Here is a 23440-nt window from a genome sequence, read left to right on the forward strand (position 1 = left end):
ATTTTGCTATATCTAGCCTTTAGGCTTTTTACTGGAAGAGATAGTGCCTTCCTATAAAATTCTCAGTTCTTGTTGCCACGGAAGAAGAAAGCCAAGAGCTGCAAAGAAGATCTAGATTAATTCTCTTTCCATTTTTCATTAGTTCTCAGTAGAGATTAATGTCTACTGAAGATCAGGCATTACTTCATTCAAGCAAGAAGGAGAACTACTCAGAGATCATGCTGAAAAACGAAAACAATCTCAGATCAGATCATCAGCCTGCAGCTTTGATCATATCACCATGTGAAACAAGGCTAGACACAGAAAAAAATGTGTTTTGAGGCAAAACCTCAAAATTTGTATACGCATTTGCCAAAAACATACAGAAATTTCACAGGAAAGACCATTCTTGAGTTCTTTCTACTAGATCCCAACCATATTCAACCTCATCTGAAACCTTACTCTTGCTAAATTCCTGTGGTCAATGTCGAAGGCAAACAAAGTGATGCTCAAGCCTTCGTGCACAAGAGCCTAGTCAAGAGCTGCTAATGCCTTCGGCAGGCATTTCTGCACCATGGCCTTGCAGCCAAATTGCTGTCTGGTGGCTAGAGCAGCAGGACTCCAGTTTTGCTCTGCTGCTGACATGCTGAAGGTCTTTGAGTAAGATGTGAGCTTCTTCTCCAGGTAGGTTTGGCTTTCTATCTGTGAAACAGGCACAGAAGCTAATTATACACCTGGTTGCACTACCTTTTTCTAGATATGACAAACATTTATATTGCACCGAGCACAGATGTAGTTAAGGGTTTTCCACTTCTGAAGCTTACTAATGAGGTATGAGCCGCTCATTTTATCTGCCTCAAAAACTACCAGAGCCTCAGATGAAAAAAACAAAGTACTGGATTATTATTTTGCAATTTTTCAGAATTGTTGCCCATGCCTGAATGTGTGTGCCTGCTGTGCACTGTACAGTAATAAGGGTTTTTGTTTTTTCCTTTCTGCTCTGCCGAGAGAAGCACGATGTATCATGGAACAGCAGCTCACAAGATCCCAGCCTCACCACTATTCACAGCCATGCTGAGAGGGTAAAGGCACCTATAATCATGTGGCTGGATATTACTGTGCCAGCCATCTGGTCTCCTAGCACCTTGGGGGAAGTCAACCAGAGGCATCCATCTGTCACTCAGCACAGCCTTCCTCCTTGGGCTCAGCACCATCCACACACCTACTCCTAAACATTTCTTCTTTCTGTTAATACTGTAGGCCACCAAAGACATGGTGCCAGACCACAGCCACCTTGTTATGTGGGTAACACTTTTCTAGCTGTCAGAGGAAGCTCATGACAAAATACACATACAGAGCTGGATCCTGAAAATTTATGGATGGGAGTTTTTCAATTTTAACAAGAGTCACATTAGACTGTACCTCTCTCTGCTGAAAGACATGGTGGAAGAAATGAATTGCTCTTGCACTTGACTTGCTTCTGCCCCGAGCCGAAATTCAGACAGACCTTGTCCTCCAAGTGCTATTCTAAGGAAGGAAGGATTTCTTTTTTCCACAGTTTCAGTGCAATCAACTTCTAAAGTTGGCCAAAAAAAATATCAGTGATACTGTCTAGAAACAAGCAGACAGTTCAGTATTGAAAGACGTTGGAAGAAATAACAGGGTCCTAAGTTCCTCGAAGAAATGAATGCAGGAGAACAAAGCTGAACAGCTCAAGCCAGTGCTGCACTTCGACTTTGCTATGAAACTGAAGAACGATATGCAGAAGACATCCATCAAGCAGGTATATCTTTCAAGAAATAAAGCAAATCCATCTACCCAGATGATGAAGAAATCATCCATTTATCCCCTTCTCTGGAAATGCAAAATTGGCATAATTTCTTTAGCAGAAGAGTGCATCGTTTTCCTGTAAAGCATTCTGCTCCTGCCAAGTATCTACAACCGGTCTGTCTCATGTGATAACCAATCAACTTGTTTAGCATCTAAGACTACTGTAAATAGACAAAACTTAAAGCAAATGCATTGTGGAAGAGATGTGAAAATATTAACATGATTTAGTAGATTGTTTTTCACTTTGGAATGTTTGCAGAGGGAACCAAGCTGCATTTACACCAGTGTTAATCTATTATGATCTGCTGAATTTAAATTGTTCTCCTGAAAATTAAATCATAAGAGCACCCAAGATCAGACTCTGAAGGAAATCAGGCCAGACGTTGTCTGAAAATGCCTAAATTTCTCCTTTAGCAAAAGAAAGCAGTTGTCAAGGACCAGAAAACGAATTGAGACACTGAAGTGTTTTAGTTGGAACATGCATGTGAGTTGCTGCACATGAAAAAGGACGTGCACAGACCTTACATATATACACCTGCGTTAACATGGAAAACAGGAGGAACATCCTTAGGAAGATGCTTATAATGGATACCTACTTGAAAGAGTTTTGCAAATAACTGTAATACAAAACCAACGTGTTTGCAATACCACATAATACCCACAGCACGAGTATTTTACTAACTACTGTAGAGCTGTGCCTGAGAGGTGAGTTTTTCCTGGCCAAGACCCAACGTGAATTATTTCCTGCTTTGTCTTCACTGTCACCTGAATGCTGTTGCCTGAATCCTCTTAGCAAACAATCCAGTTGTTGGTTTTTGCAGTGCAGATATGTTCTAAGTTTCCTAAGTTTATAATTATGTATGACACAATGATACAACGATCCATACCTGGACAATGTGACTTCCTGAATATACATTGTCAACAGGAAACAATGAACAATATTGTTTGCTATAAAAAACACCAGTCAAAGCATATCAGCTGCTTCACTACTTAGTTTTCACAGGAATCATGGCCAAGAGGCATTTCTAACAAGGATTCCAGGTGAGATAATGAAATATCTAAATTTACTATGTTCTAAACTTACACGTATTTCCTAGAACCTGCTCCAGTGATTGTGGAACAGACATAGACACTGCGAGGAAACCTAGTCACTGTGTTCCTTATCTCACTATACTCAGCTATTTTATGTACTATATGTATTGAATCTAATGTTGGACAGGGATTTGGAGAATGAATAGTGTTTTCAACAATATAAACCTCAACGGAGGGATATAAAAAAGTTACACCAGTCACAGCTCACATATTTAGATGATTTACATCTGTCCTATCTCTCTGTACCACTTAAATCTTTTACTAATATAAATAATGGACATATATAATATCTGTTAGTATATATAAAACAGTATGATTGATTTCAATGGAGTTATAATGATTTAAACCAAGTGAATCATGCACCTACTTATTTGTGTGCACTAAAAATCTGATTCAGTGTATTAAAGCAAATTTGGTGGTGTAATTCGGGACTAGAAACACAGGCAGAATTTGATCTTGGGATAGTATAAAAATGCTACCAATACACTGCTTTTCCTCAGTCCTTGTGGCAATGAAACTAGATGGTGTTGGCCAGATCCAACATCAAAAGATAAAAGTTCAGAAGGAAATTGGACGTGTTAAGAGCACCAGACTATCTCTTTAGTGAAAACTTCCTTGCTGCTATGGGGTGAATTCTGCATGCTTCATGCTCTCGCAGGTGCCTTCTCATTCCCCCTACACATATTGTTGATTCACTGACTGACCTGGAGTTAGTAAGCCTGCTCTTTACCAAAATACCTTAATGATTTATGTCTCAGTGGTAAAGACAATCAGAGAAGTTCTGGATCATTTCCTTTCTGCTGGGAATACTCTGGATTTTCTCAAAGCTGGAGCTTGCATTCCCTCTTTGAGGCTCCCTATTTGATTTGGTGACTGCCAGCTGAGACTGTCACAGCGGAAGGGACAGACATTGTGTTTGGAGGGAAACAGCATCGGAAGCTGCAATTGCACCTAAGCTTTGCAGCATTCTCCTCTCAGTCTGCTTAATTCTTGTTCAAATGCTGTTAAATAAATTAAGGGAATGAAAACTGCAGGTGCTTCGTCATAGCCACTGGTGTTTAGAGCATTGCCATCCAAATACACATGAGAAACAGCCTGAGGGTGCTTTGAGTATATTGACTCAGAGGTAAGCAGAGCTCCTTTAAAAAAGGAGACCTGATAATTTCCTCATTAAAAAAAAAAAAAAAAAGGCTATAGATGGTAGCCCTCAGAAATATAATTCGATTCAAAGCCAAGTAAAAAGCTAGAAGGCTGCTGACAGGAGTATGGTAGAGGCATAACACTCAGACTGACGTTTCCAATATCTCCATTTGCCTTTGGACATTTCCAGTGTCTCCAAGCTGTGGCAAGGAGCACTCTTTGGGGTGAACACTCGCCATCCACACCACTATTCAGCCTCTGCCTCCCTGGGAAGGCAGCAGGAGAAAGGGTTAGGGCTTTTTTTCGATTATTTGAACAATCCTCCCACGTTCCTATGACAACCACCAGTGCCAAGGTCCTCTACAAATGAGAGGGAAGGATGTGGACGCAGCAGGGAACCCTGCGATTGATGCTGTTCATATGAAAACATGGCCCAGAGGCAACGGCGTCGCCAGCTCTGCTGCCTGATGAATGCACCATGTGGAAGGCGATGTGCTTTATGCATGTATGGCAGATGGGCTGCAACTGTGTTGAGCTGAGCAATGGACAATTGGATTAAGTACTGGAGTAAAAGTAAATTAATATTTTAAAATACCGGAATTTTCAGCAAGCTCAGGAGACTACAAGGGGCCAGCTTCCTTCTGGACACATAAAGTTCCCAATCTGTAATTCCTACAGTTTAATGTAAGAGACAAAACCCTAGACCTATCATGAAAATACATCCTGGACAGTGTCCAGAAACAGTAAGAATAACATCAGTGAACCTCTACTACAGCTGATGATTCTGTATATGAAAATTGCAAAAGAGGTGTTTATGACTGGTGATTTATGTCTCCATTAAAGCACTTGTCCTTCAAGCGAAACCCTGAGATTTATTGAAATTAACGAACTGGAATATGCATTATAAATTAATGCATTTCTGATCTTATACAATGAAAAGTATAATACTATTGGCATCCTATCTTTCCTGCATAAAAAATACAGCACATTGCACTAATATATATCAGCTTACTCAGAAAAGCAGACCTAAGAATGCAAATCTCTAAAGCTCAGCTACCAGAGGCTTCCAAACTATTCCCCCATAATTCATTCCAGAACTACCAGCTTTACATTTTCCAAACCTAAGAAGCTCTCAGTTCAGTGTCTTTGGTACTTCAGTGCTGTCAAAACTGAAATCTCTGCAGCTAATGACTTTACAAAAGGAAAACTCCCTCAGTGTCACTGCCCATTTTCATGACTGTTTCCTTGCACAGACATCTTGTACAAAATATGTTTTCTTTTATCTTGAATCCAAAAGCTGCTAGAGCCAGCCAGTGTCTAGGAAGGACCTGAGTTCTTAGTTTCCTCATTGCTACAAATTTCACATGCGGAGAACAGCATTAATCTGAGAGTAACCTTCCCAAATCTTGCTGGGTGTGGTACCCTCACCTGTTTCTTTTCCTCTTTCTGTGGCAGTTACTGATGGACTTGCAAGCCATATCCTTGATGGTCAAGTTACAGCCGGGCTTGTTGGCTGTGCCCTACTGGCTCCTCAGTGCTTTGGAAGGACACCCAGCAACGCTGCAGCATGGAGGAGTGATCCTCATGGATCACCTGACAGAGAAAAACACTCAACTTGAGGAATCTTATTCTAGCCTGGTTATCTTGCTATTTCTGACTGTAAAAAAAGCTCTCAGCTCCTCCCTCTACCTTGTGCAGTTTTTTGCTTCTTGGCACAAGAAATCATTAACTCAGAGGACAAGCAGAGTATTGACCATCAAACAACACCTTCTCTGTTGCCTTTCTTAGACCACATTTCTCTCTTGTCTTCCAACAAAGTACACCTCATGGTGGAGGCTTCCCAAATTAAGAGATGGTGCCACTGACAAAATCAAAACAGGCAATTTCCCCTTTTTGTTTTTTTCAGACATCTCTTTTTATAGAGGTTTCCATTTCTGGTTGCCAGGGGCTTTCTGCAATAGCAAGGCTGACTGCACATTGTTATGAAATAGCATCATTTTTAAGACTTTTTATTACGACTTTTCCCAGATTTATTTGTCTCAATAGCAGAAGATACACTGATTTACAGCGAGCTTTAGAGTTATGTTTGGAGTGTTTAGAATCCATGAACAAGAAGAAACTTTAAATCATGCAAAAACATATTGCTTTCCATAGTAACATTACTAATACATTGGTAGATATTGAGACCTGCTCTGTACTAGTTGAGATGGAGTGTGGATGTAATGTATTCACAAGCACTACGGATAAATCACCTAGATAAATTCTTCACTGCTATAGTGTAATCTCCAAAAACTCTCTGGTTGGTAAAAATGGCCTTGCTGATCAGTCTGTGATTCTCCCTACTATCTTATTATTCATCTGCTGGTGACACCTGAGGTCAAAACAACCAATGTCATTATATCTCTGGCATCACACAACTTTACATCATAATAGACAGTCTTAAGTGTTTTATAAAAATAGCAACATAAAGTTGTAGCCTCCTTCTCTCTGCCAGTCACTCCACAGCATATTAGATCCCTCTTGAAAAATATACTTATCAGGGCTTTGCTTCTCAGAACAGAACAGAGTAGTGAAAGCTTTTCATTAATTTCTACTAGACCTCCTTAGATATAAAACTTTGGCACATGAGGCAGATGCATGTTTCCATTTACAGTACCATCCACTGCATTCTTTCTTTAAATTAAATTTTAAAATGTGTAACAATAAAATATTTAAATCCTTCCTGAAACAGTTCTTCCAAAATGACTCATCAAATTGACATGTTGTATGTGACAGCTCTTTCTGTATATTGATAAACAATATAGTCTACTCACAGCTTAGCTTTGGAGAAATATCTCTCTCTAAGATCGTGCATTATGTAAAAAATCAACCGTAAAACTGTATTTTTAAGATTTATGTGCCCAGGTGACCGTAAGGCTGGATCTGGGCTTCCTTCCTTCACGACTAGGCTGCCCACTATGAACCCAGGCAGCTGCCCACTCCGTGGCAGCTCACTCAGTACCACTGCTCAGCAGGAACAGAAATCCTCTCCCTAGGCAATGTCAACAGCCTAAAAAGCAGGACACAGAATATGAAAAATATGATGAAAAGCTCACAAGGTTTCCCAGTATCCCATAAGGCAGGATGCAAGGAGCTGAGCCCGAATCCCTATGTGACTCGGTTGCATTCTCTGGAAAGCAGAACGTGACTTGCAAATTAATTGCAGCCAAACACGCCGCCACTTCATACATCTCACGTGCTTGTGATTAAGTGTGTTGGCGCAGACGCTGGTAACATCATAATCAAACTCCCTCTAATTTCAGAATGAACATTTGGATTCATGAATTCATTTGGATTCACTTCCAGTCATCTGACATTTTGACAGCAGTCACCTGAGGGTGCAAAGAACATGCAGGCATGGGGATAGTTCCTTTGGGGACTAAACACAAGATTATTCAACCAGGAAATTTAATTTTAAAGAACAAGTACTAGGAGACAGATTTCTTTTTTTTCATTAATTTTTCACACTTTTTTGTAATAATCCGAATACTTCCAAAAATAAAACCAGAAGGATGGCATAACCAATGCCTGTTAATAGAAAAATAATTGGCTTAAACGAGGCACACACTCATATGCACCAAGAAAGAAATGGCCCAACAATTCTTTTGAGAGTTACAATATTTTTAGTCATATGGTATTTCTTATAATTATTACAATTGCGAACTAAGAGCCAATTGCATGCTCAGAACTGTACCATACATCCAAATACTAACAGCCCAACCCAAAATGTTTGCATTTGGAAAGATAAGACAAGTAGGGTCAGAAGGTACTGAGAAATGCAGAACAGCATGGGTGCTCCCAGTATTAGCAGGTGAATTAGGCTTCAGTCTTGCAGCTGCACCAGGAACGTTCCTCCTCCAAGAAATACAAAACAGACCCGAAGTCCCTTCTCCTCCACTGAGCCAGCAAAAGACAAGAAGCAAAAAAAAAAAAAAAAAAAACAGCAGGTTTTGAGGCTTAACAAACCACACAAGCTCTACAACATATTTTGGCTGTTTAGCAATTTATGATAACTAAATGCAACACCTCAGGCTGTTCTCCTCCCTGTGACGGGGCAGCTCTGGAGCAGGGTCAGCCCCAGGTCCAGAGAAACATAAGCTCCCTGGCTCAACTGTGCCATGCAGCCCTGGGTCACAGCACAGTGTGTGAACAAGGGGAACAAGGCTAAGAACAGTGATATATAAGTGAAAACCACCCAGGTGAAAGCATGTTCTTCAGCTGGCAATGCTGTGCAGTAAATGGGGTGTCCAGTCTTGGGGCTGCAGCATCTCAAACTGTCTGGCTTCCAGCTTCCCTCCCGGGCCTACTCGGAGAGACGTCGAAAGTACACTGGAGCGGGCAGCGAGCATAGATCTCAAAGCTGTGAAGACGAAGCCACCAAATGGTGCCATCTGCTACAAGAAAGAAGATTTTCCATGCTGAAAAACACCACTGAATGAGAGGTGCCCTGTAGGCCAGAGAAGAAGTGCAATCGCCAGGAAGGTTAGGAGAAGTTCCCAATAGCTGGAAGCACAGACATTTTTCTCTGAACTTCCTCTGGTGCCTAAAACAGATGCCTGAAACAAGAGCTAGTCAGCTCTTCGTACACAGCACACCATTTGCCCCATGTTTTCTCTATTTCTGTAAACTTCGCAGAGAGAAAATCTTCCTTCTTCCTGAGTAGCCTTTCCTTGGATGATACACATGGAACATCCTCTGCCCTGTGCTGCCCCCTGCCCAGCAGCCCCCTCTTTGGGGGCAGGCGGCCGTGTATCTGGCTCCCACTCAGTCACTTTTACGCTCCGCAGTGCCTGTGAGACTGACGGTCCCAGTTGTACAAGCCCCAAGGACCAGGAAAGATATGCTATAATATCAATAGCCAGGACATAGCGTCTGTTAGCTATCTTGCAGATCATCTTCCTCCTCAGGGACTGCTCTGCTTGGAAAAAGCAGCTAGTGTCCATTTCTATTAAGCCCTAGTAAACACTCCATTCCTGTGTACATCCCCCTTTCCTACCCCTGGGAATCAACCTCGGTGCTTTCTCCATCCCTTTCAGCAGCACTTGCCAGGCAGAGCTGGCCCGCGATGGCTCCACGCTGGCTTCAGCCTCCATCTCTGTCAGAGCACTTCTGGGCAGAACAGACTGTAATGTGATTAACTTTATGCTTCACAACCTCTGTGTAAGAAGCAGGTCCCGAGGTACGGATTTGACACGAGGCGTATGGGGTGTCAGTCAGAAAAAATAAACAGCTCATCCTTCCCAAAATAGCAGAATGAAAACTGCTTCAAACTAGGTGAAATCTCCGTTTGCTCTGATTAAACAGCACTGCCAAAGCCAGGCACTCCTAAAGTGAAGGATGTAACACGGGAGATGATTGCCCCCATTCCACTTCCAAGCCAAGGCCAAAAGATCACGGACTTGAAACCAGTTTCCTTTTGTGCACCGTGCTTTAAAGGCTCTGAATTAAGTCTCTGCTCAAATACAGAGCATAAGGGGTCTGTCCTGCAAGCATATGGTTACTGTTGTCCCCTTACCAGGTACTTCCATTGCTGGTTATCATCCCTTTTCCCTTTGATGTCTTAATTATGGTGTCTATATGGTAATCGTTAATGCCCTCAGCAATGAAAAGCTGTGATCCCATAATGACTTTGTTGCCTCTACAGCAAACAGCACTGCCTAACGTTTTAGCCCACACTGCAAAACCATCCCTCTCTTTCCCATGTGATGCTAGCTTCAAGAAGCTGCGCCTTTTTCACATGCATAAAGAATTAGAAACTTCATGCTAAAACACTGCAGGATGCTCACAGGCTGACTGCAGGAAAACCCAGTAGCAGCAAAGTCCTGCGACTTGTAAAATGGACCTAGAATCTGGCCAGAAATCATGCTGTTTTTCATGCTGGTTACACAAAAGTACTGTCACTACTACTCCACTGTTCACTCAGAAAGCAACAATGAGATGTGATGTGAGGTCTTGTAGAAGAGCACAAATTTTCAACCTCTTTTACGCACTCCTGCAATGACTCATAACTACTAATGACACTGGCTATCAAGCTATTTATACCAATATTCCTCAGGGATGAGAGATTTGCTTGTTCCTTTTCTAGTGATATGGAAGGTCCATAGGTTAAAAACTGCAGTAAGTCTACTGTATGACCAGAAATTTCCATCTAAGTAGTATTTTAGCTTTCTATGCAGAACATGCACAAGAATAGACATGTGCTTTTATTGATGATGGCAGTGGCTTCAGAGATATCTATATGCAGCAGCAGTACCAGAATAAGAACAACAGTATAATGGATGCAGAATATGCACATAATGAATTTGATCAGCACAATGTTTTAGTAGGTATATGAGATATACTCACAGACTACAAGTGTATCTGCAATAACAAACCAATATATCTGCATTCTTAAAGGGAATATCCAGCCCTCTCTCCCTTCAGTTGCTTCTTTCCCTGGTGATTCCTTCACTGAGGCTATGCAGGGTTTCTGTGGGAATGTCTAGTGAACAGGTGGACAGGAACAAAGCTCCGTCTTCTCCTAAAAGCTGCGGGGAAGAAAATTGCCTAAGTAGAGTTAGGACACATCCCCTTGTGCAAACTGCTCTGACCGCAGCAAGATGCATGACAGTATGAATGTGCATGAGCAGCCCCTGGGGCCCAAATGCTTTTGGGAGTGCACAGGAAAGACAGCACATTTCGCCCAGAGCATGAGACCAGCCAGCTGATTAGCAAACAGGGATGACAACAGCTCAGATGTAGAACTTGTCCAGGAGCAGGGATGAAGCCAGTGACCAAGTCAAAATCTGCAGCCTGAATAAACACAGTATTGCAAGTGAAATTCAGACAAAGACACGCTGGAGCCTTCCAGTGGAAAAGGACTGCAATCCTGACTGCACCAGGCAGACAACTTTCCTTTCCTATAAATTTTTTAATTGGAGACCTAAATTAGTAGTATACTGTCACTGGAACCTAAAGTAATTAGTTCATGTCTGCACAATTCTCTGACTTTATATAGCACTGAGTAAGAAATATTTGTTCCCACCACCCTGATCTGTGAATGTGCACTTGAATCTGTGCTCTTTTTTTTTTTTTTCCCTTCGTTTTAACTCGTGGCCTTACTAAACATTAGTTATTATTCATCATAATAACTGAAGTAAAAGACCTTTCATGTTCAGCACAGTATTATATGGACTTGAAACAAAATCTGCTCCTTCATATTAGGAAAAAAGGGATCAAATTTTCCAAGGTATCTTTGCATGTCATATCAAAGAGACATGCTTAGTGCAACTCTTAAACGTGCCTGCAAAAGCTTCACACATAGCTGCCACTAAGACCAAGAGGAGATAAACACACAGCCTATCTAGGTATTTTTGGAGATCTGAGTATCCAGCTGAATCACTGAATATTTTGCTGGTTTGGAAAACCTGGCCCCAAAATCTCGCCCTTGTTGCTGGAGATGACCTGAGTACAGCTTCGATGAAACCAGTAGATCCAAGAACGAAGCCATCATCACAGCAGGGGAGCATTCAGCAACGGGAGGGCTGGTGGGGCCACACTGCACTTCTTCACAAACTGGAGTTGCTTCTGGGAAATGTTGGGATACCTTGCAATGGACACACAGGTCAGCGAGGGGATCTGGCCCTTCCACCACTGGGGTCACACGACCTTGTTGTTGAGGTCCCCTCGCCTGCTCTAGATGGCAGGATGAGACACGTTATGAACCTTTTTCTTCATTTCCAGAACATTAGTGGAACCTTGCAGAGAAAAGGTTGTAGGGAGACTTTTCCTGCTAAGATCACTTTTCAGGTATCACTTGTGGAAAATACGTTAGCAATCATCATTTTAGCTTTATTCACAAATAAAGTAGGGAAGAAATCATGGGTCTCCACAGTAATGTGAAATAAGGCCACGTGCTTTTTTCAGGCTGTGAAAGCACATCCTATCCTTGAAACTGCAAACATTAGAGGATGTACATAGTTTAAAATAAAAATGTACTGCAAAACAATACATTCATACCAATTACATATAGGCCTTGATTTGTCAAGGAAGTTTTGTAGATGTTTATCTTCAAAATAAAGACCATCTTGCTTAGAGAAGTGAATGTTGTCCTTCCAAAGAGTAACTCAGATGATGTTTCAGCAGGTTTTTTTGCAGGTGAAGTTCTGAATTCTTTCACTGAGTTGAAGGTGCTTCCATTCTTTGGAAATCTACCATTGAACAGGAGAGGACAGCTGTATATTTGCTGTTTAGAGATGGAATGGTGATAATATCTATGACATAACGCCAAACTCCCTGGATGACACTTTGTTTTATAGGTGTTTTTTCTAAATTGTTTCCACAGCCTGCAATGAACTACAGGGGACATACACGTCAAAGATCATAGCCTTCATAGCCAGAACTTCCTTGTTCTAAAATAATGGGATACAGAGTGCCGAGTTGGGAAAGCAGGAAGCAGAAGAGTGCCAAAGCATTGTAAAAAAAGGCTAAAACATTTTTAACATAGAAAAGTTCTAGTACCTAAACCCAATGGTATAAATATCACTGTATTACTGATACCAGTGGTAAATGTCCAAGCACATGGCACTTCACATATATGGGAATATCAGGTAACAACTAAGTATCCAACATTTAGTCATTTTTCTGTCCTTCACAAAGGAACACTACCACTGGGATTGGATTATTCATGGATATTAGACATCAGTGTGTATACTGCCATAAAAAGTCTATTATCTTAAATTATTGTAACATAGTCCAATGGGGATTTAAGCTTGTGGACAGTGCTCCTACAGCAGTAGTCTGCCTGATGCTAAGAGCACTGCTTACATATTTAAGTGCATTTGGTGGATTACGGCTTGACTGTAATACTGTGAAAAGCATACCAATGTCTCTTAGGCACAACCAGAAAGAAAAGAAGGATTAGGGGAGGGAAACAAATATTTGATAGAACATCTTTGTTTTATAATGCAAGGAAACAAAGTTGAGAGAATAAAGTCCATGAACAAAATCCCAATCCTATGAAAGTCAATCAGAGTTTTGCCATATAACTCAATAAGACCAATATTTCATGGTCGCTAGGCTCCTGTCTATATACCAGTAGCATTTCTTCTTCCACTCGACTTGATGTCGTGAGTCTCAAAGACTCATATATGAAATTGCACAAGCTGTTCAGTCACTGTTCCTGAAGCTTGATTTCTATTAGAGATGGATGAATAGACTTTTGAAAGGGAAAATAGAGAAAAGTCGAATTTGTACTCCTCCTTATTTCACTCATCCTCTAAAACCTCCCTCTGAAAGCCTGAGGCAAACAATGCTGAATCTAAAACAGAAGATTAGACAGATTTATTGTGGTGTAATGGGAATTGCTTCAGGTCCAAAACACAGATAATTCAGAACATAAAATGAAAAGAATATTATGGATTCATTTTTGATTTATCAAACAGTTTCTTCAACAAAAGTAAAAGGAATTTTAAAAGCAAATCCTTGCAGCACTTTGCAATTTGGGTAAACATCCATAGTTATACATATGTATTTAATATCTCTTGGTGTTCTAGTGCAATGGTCATGGACATTAATAGCATGTCCCACGACCAGTGCCCGAATGCTTGAAGAATAGGAATACTGGGACGTTATGCACGCTGTCATTAATTTTGAAAAATCTACAGGGTTCTAATGCAAACAGTGTCTGTATAAGCATAAAAATCAAGGTACTTATGCCAAGAACATAATCAGACTATCAACTCATGTGCAAATGCATGAATTGCTTGTCTGCTGATGGAAAGAGCCAATATAATAATCTGCTGGCTTTTTATCCCAAATTCAGCGTCAAGGAATACAACCCGAATTTCTACAGCCCTAGGCTGTTTCCACATCTTTGTATGTTTCAGCAAATCTACAAGAACTGTGGAGAAGTTTTGGCAACATGTTATTTGTTTGGGAGGGTCCTATTGCATGTACTACATTTTTTTCTTCTCCTGGAAGAACAGGGAGCCTCTCCCCTCACCCATTCCATATATATATTTCAAACTCTTCAAAGATTTTGTGCCCTGTGAGACTAACTAAATTGAATGTATTTATGGACAAGAATGCTCATGGAACCAGCAAATTTAAAATAAATATTGCAGACTATTCATGGGAACAAGCTTGAGTTTAGAATCACAAGAGCAATCTGATTCAGAGTTGTGCTTACCCAGTTGGAGAATAGAAACATGTTCCTTCATTTGTGTGTGCAACCAAAATCTCAATAAAGGGCACATCAAGGACACCAGAGCATACATCTGATAAGGAAATGCACATTCAATACATTTTTTTATAAGGCATTTTGTCATTTTGTCAAACTTCTCTTCGAAAAGTTTGTTTTCCAGGGAAAAGGGAACAAAAGGGAAATGGAAAGTAGCGAGTTCTTTCAAAAAAGCCAAGTTTTTGGCTGAGAAACTTCAGCAACAATATATAATTGATTTCTGCAAAAAGAAGTGTAGATTTACTGCTTGCTGTGAGCTGTTCGATGGATGGTCTGTCCCCAAGCCACGTGACTCATAAAATACAAATGCTCCAGCTCAGTGAGCATCCCGAAAAGCTTTGTACACGAAACACTGCATAGCCAGAGGCTGTTTACCTTTCCAATTTTAAGCAAAACAGATGGAATCTATTGCTAGGAACCCGCTTCCCTGCTGTTCCCTTTGCTTAAGCTAACACCTACAAATCCCACAGAAAACAAGGATGTTTCTTTCTTTTCTTTCTGCAAGTTCCCATGAATGACAGAGAGCAACTCTCCCATGATCTGTATCAAGTCGTCCCCAGGATCTTTATACACACATCAGCCCTCAGTTCCTGATATGGGTTAATTAAACATGGCCTGGGCAAGCTGTGAGTGCTCTGTCAAAGCAAGCAGGCTCATCCGCACTGAGGATCCAGCCGCAGGAAATCTGTGTGGTGCCAGGGTCAGAGGGCTTGACGGGAGCCTCTCAAATCATCTAGATGACCCCTATCACTCCTGACATGTTTTTTCTGCTTGGGTCTTCAGCATGGAGGCTCCGTGGTCCCCTGACAAATCTGCCCTAGTGTTTCCAGCCACATTTATCTCTAATATCAAGTTATCTCTCAAACAGACATTTGACAATCTCATGTTGCTTATCAAGTATTTATGACCAGAGGGATGTGCTCTGGGATCCAAGGCAGATCTAAATGGGGCTTGTAGGGCTTGCACTAACCCTTTCTACAGAGTGAGCTTCACTGCAGGAGACTTAACAGGAACCTGAAGGAACAGGAAGCTGAACTGCATCCAGAGCAAGAAGTATAAGATTTGGGACAGTTTGTGTTTTAAGGCACAACCACTCACTGCCATTTTTGCTCAGCCTGCTGCAGTGGGCTGCACGAGCCCATACATACCAGATTTTTTCCTATAGATGCTACTGGGCTCTGTGCCAGGCCTAAAAGACGAAAGAGTGATGCCTGGGAATGCACTAAATGATAATGACATGAAGGAATACCCAAGCTGGCATTTATTTCCAGATGCTACAGTGACAGGTCCTCATGCAGACACTGGAGATGTAAGTAAACAGAAAACAAAAGTCTTTCTACTTTTCAAGCAAATGAATGTCTGAAGAAGAAAGTCTCGCATACGGCTTGTGCGCCAAGGATTTCACCAGTTGCCTTCCTAGTTTATATGCAACTTGGAACTCCTGAGTGAAAACTGCATGCACAGTAAATTATGATGTACATGTTTTATTACAGAAAATGCAGACATATTGCGGCTCATGCTGCAGGGCTTAAATCATAACTCTAGGTCTTTATCAAAAATGGAGATCACTGAGCCTCATGGGAAAGGCATTTACATCTTCATCATTACAGAGGCAACAAACTTCATCCATAAAGATGTGCCTGGAACAAATGGCTGCAAATTGTGGGCACATGTTCTGCTTTAATTGGTCTTCATCAAGGCAGTCTAGCTAGTGACTTCAAAGCTCTCACTAATCAAGAAACCCCTTCCAAAATTTTTATTTTAATCTTTTTATGCTTTTTGTATGTTTTAGAGATGTCAGATCAGATAGCAGCATGGAAGTTACAGCTCGAAAGCAGTGCTTCTCTAAAGCTATACTACATGTTTAATTACTAATTAATAAATTATGAATGACTAGAGGTAAAGCAGCATGGCCCAGAGTCCCTGTACTGGGCCAAATGTAGCACTGCATTTTTTACAAAGTCTATCTCTTGACAACTGGGATCACATTCAAGGCAGCTACAACCATACTCAAAAGAGCAGCTGTCACTAGTCCCATCTTCACGTATCATTCTTGATTAACATAAATGGATGGAAAATGCTGTTTTGGGGAGCCACAGTAGAAGACTACGTGCAGACGGCAACAGACCAATTATATAACTCATCTAAAATTCACAGAGAAGGATGTTCCATTTACCCTCTTAAAACTGCATTTAGATATGGGCCTGATTTTTTCACAAATCTCCCTAACAATTCCCACCAGTTTAAAAAACAGATAAATATGTACATATATCTATGCAGCTCCAAAGCTTAGCAGTCCTACTGAGTGCCAGGGTCCCACTCTCCCAGGTACTGTGCAGACACACGGCTAAATCCAGGTCTCATAGAGCACAAAGAGAAGTGGAAATGGAGTTGGAGAAGGGTGCTTTTTTTTCTCTCTTTTTTTATAGAAGCAGCAATTTTCCTTTTCTTATGCAGACAAAATAAGACCACACTGCAGGCACTGCCTACAGCATAAAGAGCAGCTACAGGAGACCCATTAAATCCATTTCTTCTTCCTTTGGTGAAGACTGCAGTATTTGGAGATTGTCTGCAGGATCGTGGGCAACTGGGGAAAAAATAAGCTGAAGTAATGTACTTACCAGGCATCTAAAAGAAATTTACTTAATACGGATTAAATAACTTGGTGAATCTTCTCACGGAGCCCTTAAAAAATAGCTAACCAACCAACCAACCATCAACTAGTGAAAAAAAATATTCCATATGCCCAAAATACATACTGTAACAGCTGGATTTGTTAATGATATCTACATTTTGTGCACATCTGTGCTGCACTATGAGAAATGAAGCAGTTAAATTAACTGCTAGGAGAAATGCTACCTTCAGAATTCATCCTTTCAAATTACATCATGGAGTTCACAGTATCACTGCCTATTCATGCAGTGTACATATAATTTGCTCATTCTTTCCCTCTGCCTTTTCAGTGTTCCTCTATTTTCTGCCTAGATCTTCAATACAGTACCCTGAAAAATACAGTTTAAAATAGCAGGAATAGCAATAGGGTTTACTGCCAAGCAGGGAAGCATTACACTAAAAGAAAGAAAACACTGAAAGATCAAGCACTACGATAGGTTCAATACACATTATGCCTTCCTTTTTTTAATGCCAGATTAGCAGAGATGTATTCTTACAAATCAGTTTCAAATTTTCGTTACAATGAACTTAATATTGCTCCAGGAAAATTTCTGTTGATGTCTGCGAGAGTTTTGCAAGAGTAACAACTTGTTGGTGTAACCCCATTTTACCTTAGTGAGCAGCCTTCTGGTACCATCCCCAATTTTCATGTTCTCTGCCTGGCCAAAGGCCACACAAGCAGCCCTACAGAATTCACTGAGATCATTTTAGGATGAAGTTACTGTGCAGTATGTATGCAATATTTACATACTGGGGATCTCCCTAGAATTTCCCCTCATGTCATGGAGACACACCTGAGTACCTCCTGTGTTGTAAATAAGAACAGCAAAACCAGTCAAACTATGAAAGCATATAAACATCTCTCATTTTATACCCTGATGGCAATGGGTGGACCCATTATATCACATTAATTAGGCTTTCGTAAAAGTCTATAAGTTAGAGTAATTTTTTCACACATACCAATGAAAGTAATAGCATTGCTCATTCTGTGCAGGTTAAGCATGATTTTCTGTTTGTGACCTAGCTTGGACAGAGTAAGAGAAATCCACACAAAACTACGTACCATAAGGCATACCATGAAGTCAGAAATTCTGCTGAATTGCAAACGCAATATAAAAAACTTTTTCCAACTGCTCTAAACTAGCAAACTCCTTTCTAAAATATATGATAGGAAGTGATAGTATTTCATCTTTTCTTATTTTATTTAATCTCTAAAATTTTGAAGAAAAGTTGTTGCTGGTGATTTTGAAAATGAAATTTTCAATCTACAGAAATGCTCCAACAGTACTTGTTTCACATCTGAAATCTTGCTTTACTCCTGTGAGCAAGACAGACCCTATCCACGCAGTCTAAATTTTACCTGGATCCTTTTGCTAAACTTTCATATTGGATAGGCTTTTCCAACAGCCCACACTCAGCAAAAATGAACTTCTCAGGAATTGACACAGCCTTTACGGCTGTGTGAATCTGCGGCTCCCTTTCCCCACTACGAGATCTTTTTGTAGAGAGACTACCAGCAGATCTGCCAACTGGGAGGGATCCCTTTGTCCACTGAGAACCAGACAAAAACCTAATCATAAAAAAGTAATTTCATTGCTTCTTCCAAACACCATCTTCCACTTCTTGATCTCACTCTTCTTTCCACTTCTTGATCTCACTCTTCTGAGCATGTTCCCCATCACTTGGTGCAGCCAAACACTTCTCCCCTTGTACGGGACTCTGCAAAATCACCTTCAACTTGCTATTTCTACATCTTCAAGTACCTTATTGAACATGAGAATCTGACTTTCACTCTATGCACTTAAAGCAAAGTACATGCTTAAGAACCTCCCTGATTTGTGGTTTGCTAAATATCACTATCTTACTTAAGAATTTGAATATTTCCTTTTTTACAGGAAGTATATATAAAAAAAGAATATTTACTTACTAAACAGTTGGCAATAGAGGACCTGTAAGCTTCTCTTCATGGTATCATGTGGTCCTGCTGGTCTGCCAGTTTATTCATGATTCTGTCAGGAAAATTAAGAGAAGAAACAATATGTGCTTTATTACAGGATTCATGTTTTACTACTATACCAGTTTACAAAGTAAAACGAAGCTTCAGGAAAACCATATTGATTAGCAAAGGGAAACTGTCTGCCTAACTGTGCTTTGCTCTTTTTAGCCATCCTCTCCAACAGCTGGCAGTGAAGTGTGTAAAACAGTGGCCAGAAAAGGGGGAAATTCTAAAATGACACAAGTAAATAAAGTATAAGGAGTATGTCACCGATAATTTTCACCTTGGCTTAAAAATGTTGAGAAAGAATAAATCCCATTCACACTGATATTACTTATTCACATTGTGAGGAACATAAATGCATAAACAGGAAGTGAAAAGCAGATACAGTTCCCAAACACCCCTGGGAGTAACATCTCACCAAGTACTCAAAAGAAAACTGCATTTAATTTCTTAAAAAAAAAAAAGCATTTGCTAAAGTTTCATAACCAATGTAGAGAGATAGGACACACAGATCATTCTCCTAAAACACCTCTTGTCAATATTAACTAGTATGTAGTATCCTCTCATTTTCAGTTCATCATTTGATCTTTTGAACTATTCAGGACATGTACGACTCATTCGAACGTGCTCCTGTATAAATCTTTCAGAGTATGTTTAAGGTTCAGTCTTGAAGGCATCAGACAAACGTGTCAAGCCAAAAAATAGCACATTTGACCTGAAGAGATGCTGAAAATTTTGTGAAGACAGAACTGCATTGGACTTCCATAGTGAAGCCTCCCAGGACTGTCGTTTTTCTTGCCCATGTTCCATAACAAAAGATGCTCATTTCTTTGTTACATTAACAGATAGAGCGACTTATGTGCACATGATGTTCTGGGATTCTCCCATGCTTTATTTTCCACTTAAAAATGAACATTATGGAAATGAAATTTCTCAGAAATTTCCATATTGCAAAGTAGTTGCTCTCTCCTAAACAAAAGCATTCATCTCTGAATTAATTCATTAACTTTTTAAAAAGGATCAGAGTTAGGCTCATGATAATGTTAGGCCATGAGAACTCGCTGGGGAATTCCTTTTCTTCCCCTTTTCCTCAAGGTTTATCACACAACAAAGCAGACAGTCTTTATGCATAAATAGATGCCAAATAGTTTATGACAGCACTTTTCCAACAGACATATCCCGGATGTGTGTGTTTAGCATGCCCTCACCATTAAGATATTAATACATATATAAGCAGAAAAGGATCAGAACCACATAAGCTAATTACAATGCAGATTCCCATATCCCCGAGTGCCTTGTTTGTCAGCTTATGCCAAAACAGGATTTACAGGATTTACTGACCAATTTGAAGTGCTACACATATAGTGAAAAATAAAGGAGAATATGAAATTGCCATCTAAAACCATGTCATGTGTCAAATGCTTGGAATACTTTAAACTATGCTTGGCAACTGCGATGCAATGCCTGATTTTTGCCAGTCAACTGCAATTTACTCCTATTTCTCTTCCATCCCCATGCTAATGCTGCCCATAATGCTTAAAGGCATACTGCTTATAGATTCTGTAATGGTGGATAAAATAAATTGTAGGTTGTTGTTTGTTCATTTATTTGTTCAGACATCATTCTTTCAAACTGTTTTTATTTGAAATATGTTAATTTATGCTGTGCTAAGAAAAAGGAAATTGTGCATATACAGATTTCCACTTGAAATCTTTCACCACATTTTTTGGTTATGTTCAGTTAGAAAATTTATATTCTTGACTATATGACCACAAAATCGTACATGGAAAATTCAGTAAAGTTGAATAAACCAAATGCTGCCTTTAAACAACAGTCTCTTCAATTTTCTCAAAGTCCTTGGCATGACCTAGTGGTGAATTTAAACTTGAATGGAATATATCAGTTGTTTTTCTCTCATTGTTCATACATTTTATTTCCTTGCACGGGGAAAAGATGCCTGCAAAACAAGGCTTTGTCTGACAGACAAGGCAAAAGCTCCTCTGGAGTCCATCCGCATGCATGCAGTGTTGGGATTGTGTCTTTCCACATGTGGCACTTTGCGACTATCAGCATCGAATTCCATCAGTCTGTTTCATTGCCCAGTCACTTACTACCATGGTATGTCTCAGAGTTGGCTATGAAAGGCAGAATGTACTATTACAAAGCAAATACAAACATATTATACTAACATCTTCTAAATTTGCCACCCTTTCAACACTAATATTAGTTTTAGTAACTTCCAATCACAGTTCAGTCATAGAAAACCGTCTGTATGTCTAAGGAGGGAAAGCAAAGATTCACAGTCAGTTTGAAATACTCCAGAGGAAACCTGCTTTCTGAATATCAATTTATGTCCAGACATTCCAGTAACATCTCACTGCCATACAAGCTCACTGAATGGAAAGTTTCCTTCCCTAGAAGTACCTGTTTTTTGTAGGTTTTAGCTTGCGAAAGTCTTCTGTAGGCTTTTGGTGATAAGTACATTTCTTTATCACAAGCAACAGAGGTCACATGCTGAGTAGTAGCTGAGAGGACTCCACTACACCAACCAAGGTTTTCTTAAGAACTGGAGCATGCACTTTTAGGCACTAACAGATTAGCACAATCATATACATACAGATAGAAAATAGAGACATGGAACCAGATCCTCACATTGGGCATATTAACATAAAACCAGGGTACTGCTACCTGTTTTAAATAAATAATAATGTAACATCCATAAGGAAAAAAAAAAAGTAGACAGAAATCAAAAAATAACCAGAAAAAATCAATGTGAACAATGTATGCTAAAATATAATGATTCAAAATCTAATTTTAGTATGAATTTTTCACCCATTTTATACTCTGAGTATAAAACATTTCATTGAGTTTTCTCAGGAGTACGTTTCTACAAAATATTCATTCTAAAACATATTTTGCTTCAATATTTGATGAGTCATTCTGAGCATCAGAGGGAATGATGTTTTACAAATACACTGGATATCAGATTAAGATTTAAAAAAAAAAATGCTTCTTAAACCTGAGTTCCTAGATCCATTTTAGGTCTCTAAGTAAACAGGCACAATCTCAGTAACTTTGAACACCCATTGACTCTCCTTTGAAGTGTAAGAAATAGAGGTCTAATTATGGCTTTTAAGGTTTTTTTTCTGTATAATAATTCACACTGGTTCACGTACTGATATATTTTGAAGAATAGGAATAAAGCTAGTGCAAGTTTGTGCACTTGAACTCACTTCAATTTAGAAAGACTAATCTTCAAAATTTCAAAACTGGAGGAAATCTGTGTACTGAAAAGGTGCTACCTTGTCTCATCTTAAGATACTTGCATTTGAAAATATAAGCTAACTTATCTGGAAAGGGTTCAAATCTTTTGTCCCCTGTAGTGTAAAATACTGCACACAGAGTTCGCCTTATGCATGAGGCTGAATAGACGTGTGACGTCTCTGTGGACAGTGAGCAATATTGTCTTTCACAGTAAGTGATCCTCTCAATGTCTCAGCTACATTAAGGAGGACAATGAAGACAAAATGATGAATAGAAGACAAAAAGAGTCCAAAAGAGCTGATAGTTCCCTGAATGCTCCGTCATTCTTTATGTCTGATGGGAGTAAAAAGAACCCCAAACAGTGTTTTAAATTACAGAATAAATGGAGGAGAACAGCAGATAGGCACAGAGGCAAACCTAACAGCGGATGGGCAACCTTTGCTGCCTTTGGGAGTCTGTCAAACAGAAAGCAGAAGATTGAAATAAAGAAGATGCAGAAACAGTGAAAAGAGGAGACAGGCAAAAGGGATGGCGGTTAAGATTGGATAACACACTAAACTTTATTAATTTACAACTAGCAGTCTTCTCTCCTCTGTGGATCGCTCTGGAAAGGAGAAGCTGCACTACTGACAACATTCAGCAACACTATTGCTGCTGCAGCAGAATATGAAAGAGGAAGACAGACAGAAATACCTCCACCTCCCATTTTCTTCACTGAACGACCCATCAGACAAACACAGTGTTGACCTTTTTAGCACTACAGTGTCCTGTAATGTTCAACAAGTGCCTTACACTAGAGGCTCTTCACTCACCACTCAGGGAGCTCTGACTCTCTCCTGCAAGGGGTCCTCTAAATCCACAATAGATGCCTCCTAGCAAAAAGGTAAGAACTCCTCTTTTTTCACCACTCTTGCCAACTCACCTCTTCTCATTGCACTACATGTTGAATTCAAAATGGCCTGTTGGGGCCAGGGATCCTGACCAGAAAGTGGACTTTCATGGAAGGTCCTGTGGGAAAAGGCATAGGCCCTCATGCTCAGGCCCAGATTTACGGAGCCCGTATTGCAGGACTAAGGTCTTCACCCACTGTAACCCAGCGGCTACCAGCTCAGGCAGAGCTCAAGTGTGCCTCATCAGAAGGAAGCAGTTGTATTCCTCCTGACTACACAGGGCTGAAGCTTAACTTTATGCTTTCATGTTTTTGT

The 23440-nt window shown here is 40.1% G+C and overlaps 1 protein-coding gene across 2 annotated transcripts in view; it reads right to left on the reverse strand.

The window, feature by feature from the left end:
* Positions 1 to 23440, reverse strand: part of TMEM108 (transmembrane protein 108) — a 146613-nt gene that overhangs the window by 53692 nt on the left and 69481 nt on the right. For both annotated transcript variants that reach the window (XM_088521111.1, XM_088521112.1), the window contains one exon: positions 18900 to 18981. In XM_088521111.1, the coding sequence (XP_088377237.1) occupies positions 18900 to 18939 (40 nt within the window). In that variant the 5' untranslated portion in view covers positions 18940 to 18981. The remainder of the gene's footprint in view (positions 1 to 18899; positions 18982 to 23440) is intronic.

The sequence above is a fragment of the Tinamus guttatus genome, unplaced genomic scaffold, assembly GCF_059628265.1.
Source record: "Tinamus guttatus ecotype Peru unplaced genomic scaffold, ASM5962826v1 Tinamus_guttatus_pri_ptg000115l, whole genome shotgun sequence".
NCBI lineage: Eukaryota > Metazoa > Chordata > Aves > Tinamiformes > Tinamidae > Tinamus > Tinamus guttatus.